The sequence below is a fragment of the Sorex fumeus genome, unplaced genomic scaffold, assembly GCF_029834395.1.
Source record: "Sorex fumeus unplaced genomic scaffold, SorFum_2.1 ptg000188l, whole genome shotgun sequence".
Taxonomy (NCBI): Eukaryota; Metazoa; Chordata; class Mammalia; order Eulipotyphla; family Soricidae; genus Sorex; species Sorex fumeus.
In genome coordinates, this window is record NW_026606245.1 from 317580 (window position 1) to 328627 (window position 11048).

Consider the following 11048-nt stretch of genomic DNA (forward strand, 5'->3'; position numbering starts at 1 on the left):
CCGGAAGCACTTCTACTGAGTCCCTGGGCTCTGAACCACGTGTCCCCCGCCCTCCCCTCCCCAGCGGGTGACCGGCTGCATCCTCTCCAACGTCAACACCCCCTCCGTGACGCCCGTGATCGGACAGCCCCCCAACGAGAGCCCCCAGACCATCTACCAGAACGGCAGCACACCCACCAAGCCCACCGCAGGTAGGACGACAATTGGGGGGTCCCGGCAAGAGGAGGAGGGAGGCAGGTGGAATCTCACGCTGCAGAACGGAGGGTGCGTCCCTTGAGTCGGGTCCCGCAGGCCTGGCAAGCTCCCTGTGGAGTATTAACGGGTCTCATTCTCCTGACCCTGAAGGAGCCTTGAATATGGCTGCGTTGGGAAGGACGAGTAAGGAGAGGCTGCTAAAATCTCAGGGCTGGGAATAATAATAAATAACAAAAAAAACTCAGGGCTGGGATGAAGGGACACGTGACTGGCGCCCGCTCAAGTAAATCGAACAACGAGATGACAGTGATACAGTGATATAGGTATGGGAGAGGAAGGGGAAGTTTTTTTTTTTTTTTTTTTTTTTTTGCTTTTTGGGTCCCACCCGGCAATGCTCAGGGGTTCCTCCTGGCTCATGCACTCAGGAATTACTCCTGGCAGTGCTCGCGGGACCATATGGGATGCTGGGAATCAAACCTGGATCGACCATGTTGGCTGCATGCAAGACAAACGTCCTACCCGCTGTGCTATCGCTCCAGCCCCCTCAAGTTTTGTTTTTAAAGCAGTGTTTGGGGAGCCCCCGGATCACTTGGCAGTAGCCGGCCCTGGTCCGCAGACCTGCCTAGTGAGGGGTTCATGCATCAAGCCTGGTGGTAGTGCTGGATTGTCACTGGGACCTCCCAGGGGCCCTTTGAGCCGCCCTAAATGTCACTGCATAATTTTCACAGATTTGATGCCAGGTTTTTAGCTTGTTTTCATCACCAGAGATGCTCAGGGCTGACTCCCGGCTCTGCACTCAGGAATCACTCCTGGCGGTGCTCGGGGGACCCTGTGGGATGCCAGGGATCGAACCCGGGTCGGTTGCGTGCCAGGCCAACGCCCTCCCCGCTGTGCTATTGCTCTGGTCCCAATACCAGGTTATTTTTGGCAACTGTGCCCAGTTCTCGTCGGGTGGAGCTCCAGGACCAAATGGGGCTGGGGGTCGAACCCGGGGCATCCTGCATGCAGAGTCTGTTCATCCCAATGAACTGCCTCTCCAGCCCACGATGCTTTTATTATTATTGCACTGCAGAACCCTGGCACAGTCCTCCCGTTGTTCATCGATTTGCTCGAGCGGGCACCAGTCACGTCTCCATGGTGAGACTTGTTGTGACTGTGTTTGGCATCTTGAAGACGCCACGGGGAGCTTGCCAGGCTCTGCCGTGTGGGCGGGATACTCTCGGGAGCTTGCCGGGCCCTCCGAGAGGGGCGGAGGAATCGAACCCGGGTTGGCCGCGTGCAAGGCAAACGCCCTACCTGCTATGCTATCGCTCCAGCCCTTTATTTTTTATTTTATTATTTTTTTTTCCTTTTTGGGTCACACCCAGTGATGCTCAGGGGTTCCTCCTGGCTCTGCGCTCAGGGATCACTTCTGGTGGTGCTCGGGGGACCCTTTGGGATGCTGGGAATCGAACCCAGGTTGGCCTCGTGCCAGGCCAATGCCCGCACCGCTGGGCTATCACTGTGACCCCGCCATATGCATTTTAAACATAGATGATCCCGGGACTGAAGAGAGGTCAGTGGGTCAGGCGCCTGCCTGCCTTACCTGTGGCCATCCTGGGTTCGATCCCCAGCCCCACACAGGGTTCCCCAAGAACTGTTAGTAGCAGTCACTGAGCACAGAACCAGGAGTCAGCCCTGAGCACTGACCTCCCTAGTGGCCCAACCTCCCTAGTCCCTTCCCCCACAAAAATATCGGGGCTGGAGCGATAGCACAGTGGGGAGGGCATTGGCCTTGCATGCGGCCGACCCGGGTTTGATTCCTGGCATCCGATAGGGTCCCCCGAGCATCACCAGGAGCGATTCCTGAGTGCAGAGCCGGGAGTCAGCCCTGAGCATCGCCGGGTGGGACCCCAAAAAGCAAAAAAAACAAAAAACAAAAAACATAAATAATTCCTTCTGGAATCTTCCCAACGTCAGCCTACTCCGGCCTTCGTGGGGCTGGCAGAACGGGACACTGGCTGGCCTCTCTCTGCTGTCTCTCCTCGCCCTCCTGCCCCCCGGGGGAGCCAGGGACCCCCTCCCTCCATCCCCTCCTCTCTCTCCCGCAGCCAAGATCCTGGGGAAGGTGGGAGAGAGCTTGAGCCGTATCTGCTGCGTGCGACCCCCCGTTGAACGTTTCACCTTCGTGGGTAAGACCCCACCGCCCGCGCTGACCTCGCCTTCCCCAGGGGTAACCGGTCCCCTCATCCCCCCATCCTCCCCTCCCACCCCTCCTCCATCCCTCTCAGGGATGTGGACGTCGGCTCTGGGGTTCAGACACATTTCCTTGGGGCCGGAGGGAGAGCGCTGCAGGGAGGCTGTTGGCCTTGCATGCAGCCGACCTGGGTTCGATCCCTGCATCCCATAGGGTCCCCCGTGAGCACTGCCAGGAGTGATTCCTGAGTGCAGAGCCAGGAGTCAGCCCTGAGAGCATCGCCGGGTGGGACCCAAATGATCAGAACCCCCTCTGGGCTTCGCTTTCCCCTTCACAGCCTTGCAGTTCTCTGGCGACATTTCCTACAGATACAGTTACAATGCGTTGCGGCTTGTGGTTCAGTCAGACTTGTAACTGTATCTTATGATGGATGATTCAATTGAAAACTCCATTTGCGCTGTTTGGCTACTTCTGGGATGTGGGGAGGACCCCTGAGGAGAGAAAGGGTCCTTTGGTCCACTGCCCACACCATCCCCCAAGCCCTGGGGACATTCCTGTGGTCAGTCTCCCAAAAGCACCAAACGGACTAGATGGTTCTGGGTACAAGCTGCGTGTTTGAACTCTGTCTTCCCCAGAGAGAAAGGGGACACCCGGCTCCCTGGAGCGAGGGGTCACCCCACCTCCATGCATTCCCGACATGCCCCCCTCACGGGGAGTCCAGCCCGCCTCCCCCTCGGGCTCTCTGCAGTGTTGGGGGCCAGGACGGAGGGTCCCTAAGTCTCTGGCCTTTCTCTGTCCCTGCAGACGAGAACGCAAACCTGGGCACAGTCATGCGGTATGAGGAGATCGGTGAGTAGAAGGGGGGATCGCGGGACACCAGACCTCGGAGCTGTGGCTGTTCCCACGACTGGGGGACCTCCATGTCCCCCCTTGGAAGCTCTCGCGGGACCCCCACCCCGTTGCGTGAGAGGGGATGGCGGAGTGACCGGGAGGTTCCCAGTCAGGGGCTCTGCCTCATTCCAAAGAAACGGAAATGCACATGGATCCAGGAAGAGCCTCCTTGGTCCAGAGGGCTAGGGAGGTGCAGAGGATGTTGACCTTGCCCACGGCCGACCCGGGTTCGATCCCCGGCATCCCATAGGGTTCCCTGAGCACCGCCAGGAGTGATTCCTGAGCGCAGAGCCGGGAGTAAGTCCTGAGCACTGCTGGGTGTAGCAAGGAAGGGAGGGAGGGAGGGAGGGAAGGAAGGAAGGAAGGAAGGAAGGAAGGAAGGAAGGAAGGAAGGAAGGAAGGAAGGAAGGAAGGAAGGAGGAGCAGGGGAGGAAGAGAGCTGTTCCCCTCTGCAGAGGTGCCGCCCGCACAGGGCAATTTGCGGGGCTGGTCCGCGCCTGGGTGGGCCACGCAGGGACAGGTGGGGGCGTCCGCGTAGCTGGGATTCCTGGCAGGGGTGTGCGTCTCCCAGCACCCATCGGGGAGCCTGGCGCAGGGGTGGGACGAGGGTCTGAGCAGCCGAGCCGGACTTGCCGCAGACGACTCTGCTGGGGGCCCCTCCTGCTCCTCCCCTCCCTCCCCTCCCTCCCCCTCCTGCCTCTCCCATATTCCCTTTGTGAAGAGGACGGTCCCCAGTGAGCAAGCCCCTCCCACTCGAACCCTGGGCGTCGGGAGGCTGGCGGGCCCCGGTGCTCCCGGGGTGCCGACCCCTTGTCCCCTCTGTCCCCGCAGAGCTGCGGATCCTGCTGCTGTGTGGGAGTGACCTGCTCGAGTCCTTCTGCATCCCCGGGCTCTGGAACGAGGCCGACGTGAGTCCCGGGGATGGGCGAAGGGGGGTGGTGGGGGGTGACGGGCGGTGGCAGGGCCGAGGGTCTGCTGCAGTTTGGCCTCTGGCCTTAGACTCTGCCCCCCCAAGCACTCACCGACTCTGCACCCCAGCGCCTCGGTTCTGGAGTGTTCTGCTTCTAGAATGTTTCGAGTCCCTGGTTCTCGAGCGTCCTGCAAGTTCATCAGTTCTGAAGTGTTCGGGTCCTAGAACATTCTGAGAGTCCCTCAGTCCTGGAGTGTGCTGGTTCTGGAATGTTCTGCAAGAGCCTCGGTTCTGGGATGTTCTGCTTCTGGAACGTTCTGCAAGTCCCTCAGTTCTGGAGTGTTCTGGTCCTAGGGTGGTCCACAAGTCCCTCGGTTCTGGAATGTTCCAGTTCTAGACCGTTCTGCAAGTCCCCCCAGTTCTGAAATGTTCAGGTTCTAGAACATTCTGAGAGTCCCTCCTTCCTCGAGTGTGCTGGTTCTGGAATGTTCTCCAAGCTCCTCGGTTCTGGAATGTTCTGGCTCTAGGGTGGTCCACAAGTTCCTCGGTTCTAGAATGTTCTGGTTCTACACTGTTCTGCAAGTCCCCCCAGTTCTGAAATGTTCTGGTTCTAGACCATTCTACGAGTCCATCGGCTCTGAAAGGTTCTGGTTCTAGAACGTCCTAAGAACCCCTCAGTTCTGGAGTGTTCTGGTTCTAGACCATTCTACAAGTCCATCGGCTCTGAAAATTTCTGGTGTTAGAACGTTCGGAGAATCCCTCAGTTCTGGAGTGTTCCGGTTCTAGAATGTCCCACGAGTCCCTTGGTTCCGGAATGTTCTGGTTCTAGACCTTTCTGCAAGTCCCCCAGTTCTGAAATGTTCTGGTTCTAGACTGTTGTACAAGTCCCTCGGTTCTGAAATGTTCTGGTTCTAGAACGTTCTGAGAATTCCTCAGTTCTTGAGTGTTCTGGTTCTAGAATGTTCTGCGAGTCCCTCAGTTCTGGGATGTTCTGCCAGTGACACCCCCTTTTCTCCCAGACAGCCATTCCTGTGCCTCTGGGGCCTGAACCTAGGTGAGCTGGCACCCCCAGTGCAAGCCGATAGACACCCAGTGCTGCTGTATGATTAGCTCAAGTCTCTCAACCTCTCTGGGCCTCTCCTTGTGTGTTTGTTTTTCCCTCCCTGATTCCAGTTTCATCCGCCCGCCTTCATTTCTGGTAGACACCGTATCCGCTTGGAAGCCGTGTTTATCATGAAATGATGCCCCTCATAAGTTAATATGCGCGACCTGGCATACGACACCTTGGTGGGTCTTGAAATCAATCAAAAAAAAGATGGATTTTTTTTTTTTTTTGCTTTTTGGGTCACACCCGGTGATGCACAGGGGTTACTCTTGGCTCTGCACTCAGGAATCACCCCTGGCGGTGCTCAGGGGATCCTATGGGATGCTGGGAATCGAACCCCGGGCTGGCCGCGTGCAAGGCAAACGCCCTACCCGCTGTGCTATCTCTCCAGCCCCAAAAGATGGATTTTTAAAGCGATGGAGTGATAGCACAGCGGGGAGGGCTCTGGTCTTGCACGTGGCTGACCCGGGTTCAATCCCCGGCATCCCATAGAATCCCCCGAGCACCGCCAGGAGTGATTCCTGAGTACAGAGCCCAGAGTTAGCCCTGAGGATCGCCGGGTGTGACTGACCCAAAAAGCTGTCACTGTCACTGTCCTCCCGTTGTTCATCGATTTGCTCCAGTGGGTCCAGTAACGTCTCCATTGTGAGACGTGTTGTGTGTGGCATATTAAATATGTCACGGGGAGCTTGCCAGGCTTTGCCGTACGGGCGAGATACTCTCGGTAGCTTGCCAGGCTCTCCGAGAGGGGCAGAGGAAACCCAAAAAGCGAAAAAAAAAAAAAGGATTTTCAGGATCAGGAGAGATACTACAGCGGGTCAGGCGCTTGTCCTGAATGCAGCCGACCCAGGTTTGATCCCCATATGGTCCCGGGGCTGGGACCTTCTGAATCACACACACACACACACACACACACACACACACACACCGGCCTGGGACACTCTCTCCTCTGCCAGGGAGAGACTCAAGACGTTTGACTTGGGAGCCATTCAGCAGAACAATGAAATATTTCCACCTGCCGCCAGACGCCTTCTTCAAGAGCAAGAGTCAATATTTAACCAAAAATCAAAAACCTGAAGGAGAAACCGTAGGAGCTGGGGCCGACCCGGGAGGGAAGGGGCTTCGACTTCTCCTCCCCTTGATTTCTCAGCCAACCTGCTGGCTGACCGCTGCCCACTGACCACGGGCCAGTCAGAGCCGCCAACTCTGGGGAAGTTTCCAGAGAATGGGGAGAAAGTTGGAAGAGGGTCCGTGCCCAGCGGGAGAAACCCAGGGGATCTCAGGGGAGACACGAAGACAAACTTTGTGGGTTCTACTGATTTTTTTTTTTCTTTTTGGGTCCCACCCGGCGATGCTCAGGGCTGACTCCTGGCTCTGTGCTCAGGAATCACTCCTGGTGGTGCTCGGGGGACCCTATGGGATGTTGGGGATCAAACCCGGGTTGGTTGCGTGCAAGGCAAATGCCTTACCTGCTGTGCTATTGTTCCAGCCCCTATGAATGGATCAGATATTGATCAAGGTGCTGAACTGGGTGATTGAACATATATTATTATTTTATTATTATTATTTTGCTTCTTGGGTCCCACCCGGAGATGCTCAGGGCTGACTCCTGGCTCTGTGCTCAGGAATCACTCCTGGCGATGCTCGGGGGACCCTAAGGGATGCCCAGGATCGAACCCAGGTTGGCTGCGTGCAGGCAAACGCCCTCCCTGCTGTGCTATCGCTCCAGCCCCGGTTCTGATGGATTTTCACCAAATAGTGCAGACAGGGTGGGGGGTGGAGCTTAAGTCTTCCCTGACTCCGGAATTCCCTGTTTTTTTTTTTCCTCAGAAAATGTGGGGGCAGGGAGGGGGTTCCCCTCTGACAACTGTCCACTGGTTTGCTAAGTTTGTGCCTTGAGACCCTCTCCCTTCTCTGCCCGCCCAATTTCTGACCCGACCCGATGGAGAATCTGGTCTCAAGCGCCCCTCACCACTCCGCCCCCCCCCCCCCACCCATCCCCAGTGGCTTCTAGAAGGTTCTTCGAAACCAAAGCCAAAACCTGCTCGGATGTAGACAGAAGTTGTCCCCCAGGGGGCACCAGAGAGGCGTGACGAGCCGGGCTGACCCTGATGAGGGGAGATGGACCATCTCAGGACCCGGATGGGGGTGGGCGTGGGGGTTCTGATAATCTGGATGACCCTGGTCAGGCTGATCGGAGAACTGGACGCCAGAAGAGAGTCAGTATCGTCTTCCTGTGTCTTAACACACCTTCTTGGAAGGGGATAAAAAAAATACTCACCCAGCCCCCTTTGTTAGGGGAAGGGAGAGGATAGAAATAGGCCGTGAGCCCCCCAGCTGTGCTCCAGAAATGAGGGGCTCAGGGCGCTGGGGGCTCCGGGAGTCCCAACCAGAGCCTTTACCCCTGAACTAGCTCTCCAGACCCCAGCTTTTAAATGTCATTCATTCATTCATTCATTCTTTCTTTCTTTTTGATTGGGTCTCACCTGGTGATGCTCAGGGCTGACTCCTGGCTCTGCATTTAGGAATCACTCCCGGCGGTGCTCAGGGGACCCTCTGGGATGCCGTGGATCGAACTTGGGTCGGCCGCGTGCAAGGCCAACGCCCTCCCCGCTGTGCTATCGCTCCAGCCCCTGTATATCTCTTGACTTTTGGCCACCCCTGGCCCTGCTCAGTAATCCCATCCCTCCTGCAGAGCTTGGAGAACCAAGCGGTCCATATAGGGGCTCGAACCCAGGCCTCTGGCAGACAGAGCATTTATTTGCTCAGCCCTTTTGAGTTGGCCCTATTTTTTTTTTTTTAATTTTTATTAGTGAGACAGTTGTAGACTTACAAATTTTTGTGCTTGGGTTTCAATTATACAATGATCAAACGCCCATCCCTCCACCAGTGCCCATTTCCCACCACCACAGATCCCAGTATCCCTCCCACCCCCCTTCCCCCCATCCCACCCTGCCTCTGTGGCAGGGCATTCCCTTTTGTTCTGTCTCTCCTTTTGGGTGCTGTGGTTTGCAAAAGAGGCAATGGGTGCCAATCATGTTCGGTCCATAGTCTACTTTCAGCATGCATCTCCCAGCCTGGGAGGATCCTCCCAACACCCTTTACTTGGTGCTCCCTTCTCTATCTGAGCTCCCTTTTCCCCTAGCATGTGTGGCTGGCCTCCAAGTCATGGAGCAAAACTCCTGGCACTAATCTCGGCCACTCTTGGGTGTTAGTCTCCCATTTTGTTGCTTTATGTTCCCCAGACGAATGCAATCTTTCTATGTCTGTCCCTCTCTTTCTGACTCATTTCTCTTAACATGATACTTTCCATGTAGTACCACTTGTATGTAAATTTCATGACTTCATCTTTTCTAACAGCTGCATAGTACTCCGTTGTGTAGATGTACCAAAGTTTCTTTAACCAGTCATCTGTTCTCGGGCCCTCAGGTTTTTTTTCCAGATTCCTGGCCCTAATTTTTTTATGTTCTTTTGGAGTGAACGCTTGGGGGTCCCCGCTGAGGAGATGCTGGGGGGCTTTGGAGTCTGACCTCACCGAGACCTCCTTCCCCTGTCCCCTCCTTCCCTCTCTCTCTCTCCCTTCCCCTGCAGATGGAGGTGATCGTAGGGGACTTCGGGATCGTGGTGGTGCCCCGGGACGCCGCCGACACAGATCGCATTATGAACCACTCCTCGATCCTCCGCAAATACAAAGTGAGTGCTCCCTCGGAGAGCGGGGCGTGTTCCAGAACCTTCTCTGGGGGTGGAGGGCGGCAGTGGTGGGTAACCCTCTCTCTGCCGTGTCCCCAGAACAACATCATGGTGGTGAAGGACGACATCAACCACCCCATGTCCGTGGTCAGCTCGACCAAGAGCAGGTAGGTGGGCGGTGGCCCCTGGGTGCCCCCTGACCCGTCCTTGTGGTGGTCCCAGGGGACCTCACGTGTGTGTCCCATCAGCTTGGCTTCCTAAATGGCTGCTCCATGTTCTTGGCCGGCTTAAGGGGGTCCCGGGTGGTCTGGGAGCCTTTGGGTGAGGGAAAATTGAATTAGGAAGGAAATGGTCAGTGTTTAAAATGAGCGAGACATGGGGCTGGAGCGATAGCCCAGTGGGGAGGGTGTTTGCCTTGCACGCAGCTGACCCGGGTTCGATTCCCAGCATCCCATAGGGTACCCCGAGAACCTGCAGGAGTAATTCCTGAGTGCAGAGCCAGGAATAACCCCTGTGCATCGCCGGGTGTGACCCAAAAAGCAAAAAAAAAAAATGAGCAAGACGTGAACCAGAGATAGCACAGTGGAGAGGGCGTTGGCCTGGCACGTGGCCGACCCGGGTTCGATCTCCGGCATCCCAGAGGGTCCCCCGAGAACCGCCAGGAGTGATCCCTGAGTGCAGAGCCAGGAGGAACCCCTGAGCATCACCGGGTGGGGACCAAAAGCCAAAATAATAATAATAATATTCATGGAACTGGAGATAGTCCACCAGGGAGGGCGTTGGCCTGGCACGCAGCTGACCTGGGTTTGATCCCTGGCATCCCATTGGGTCCCCCAAGCACCGCCAGGGGTGATCCCTGAGTGCAGAGACGGGAGTCAGCCCTGAGCATCACCGGGTGGGACCCAGAAAGCAAAAAGGAAAACGTTTATTGGGGTCTCAGGGCGTAATTCGTGGGCTCTAGCACATAGGTGCTCCCCGTCCGTCCTTAGGGGGTTGGAAAGGGATTTTCCCCCCTTGAGCCCCTGCAGAGAAGAGTAGGGACCAGGAGTGATCCGGGTCCATTCCTGCACCCCGAGGTTCCCGGGTCGGGGTGGGGGTCCCCCCAGTTCACTTCCAAGGAGAGCAACAGGAGATGGGCCCCTCCGTGAGCACTTGAAACCCGGGAGTGGGGGAGAGGGGTGGGGTGGGGAGGGGGCGGGGTGGGGGGCGTGGCCTGAGTCTCCGTCCCCCCCCAGGCTGGCCCTGCAGCACGGGGACGGCCACGTGGTGGACTACCTGGCCCAGCCGGTCATCGACTACATCCTGCAAAGCCAGCTCTACATCAACGCCTCGGGCTAGCGCCCGCCTCCCCCCTCGGACTGTCTGCGGCCCACCCAGACCCCTGCCCCGCGGACCCGGACCTGGCCGGGGGGGAGCTGGGAGCCCCCCGCACGCTCGGCCCCGCCCCCAGCATGCCCTGGGTTGGGGCCGCGCCGCCCCCCCGCCCCCCGGTTCCGTCTTTTCCCCTTTGGACCTGCCTATGGGGCCGCCTGCGCGCGCCCCAGAGGACCCCGATGAAGTCCGCGCCGTGGCTCCGTGGGCGCGCCGGTGGGACCCAGTGAGGCCCGCGCCTCCTCTTCCTCAGCCCCGAGCCCCTGCACACACGCCCCACGCCCCACGGTCACACTGTACACGCCGCACACACGCACACACACTGCACACACCCCATGGGTCACAGTGTACACCCTGCACAAACAGTACATACACGCACACACTGCACACATCCCATGAATCACAGTGTACACATTGCACACACACATAGACACAGTACACACACACAGACACACACTGCACACACCCCGTGGGTCACAGTGTACACCCTGCACACACAATACACACATGCACACACTGCACACATCCCATGATTCACAGAGTACACATTGCACACACACATACACACAGTACACACACACGGACACACAATGCACACACCCCACGAATCACAGTGTACACACTGCAGACACACGTATACAACTGTGTACACACATGCAGACGTATGCACACTGTGCACACGCTGTACACACGCACGCATATAACTGCAC

The 11048-nt window shown here is 57.3% G+C and overlaps 1 protein-coding gene across 1 annotated transcript in view; it reads left to right on the forward strand.

The window, feature by feature from the left end:
- Positions 1-10305, forward strand: part of NMNAT2 (nicotinamide nucleotide adenylyltransferase 2) — a 36655-nt gene extending 26350 nt beyond the window's left edge. Inside the window, exons 5-11 of the mRNA XM_056107994.1 lie at positions 65-191; positions 2286-2366; positions 3176-3220; positions 4094-4170; positions 8869-8970; positions 9067-9134; positions 10203-10305. Coding sequence (XP_055963969.1) covers positions 65-191; positions 2286-2366; positions 3176-3220; positions 4094-4170; positions 8869-8970; positions 9067-9134; positions 10203-10305 — 603 coding nt within the window. The remainder of the gene's footprint in view (positions 1-64; positions 192-2285; positions 2367-3175; positions 3221-4093; positions 4171-8868; positions 8971-9066; positions 9135-10202) is intronic.
- Positions 10306-11048: the final 743 nt, after the last annotated feature.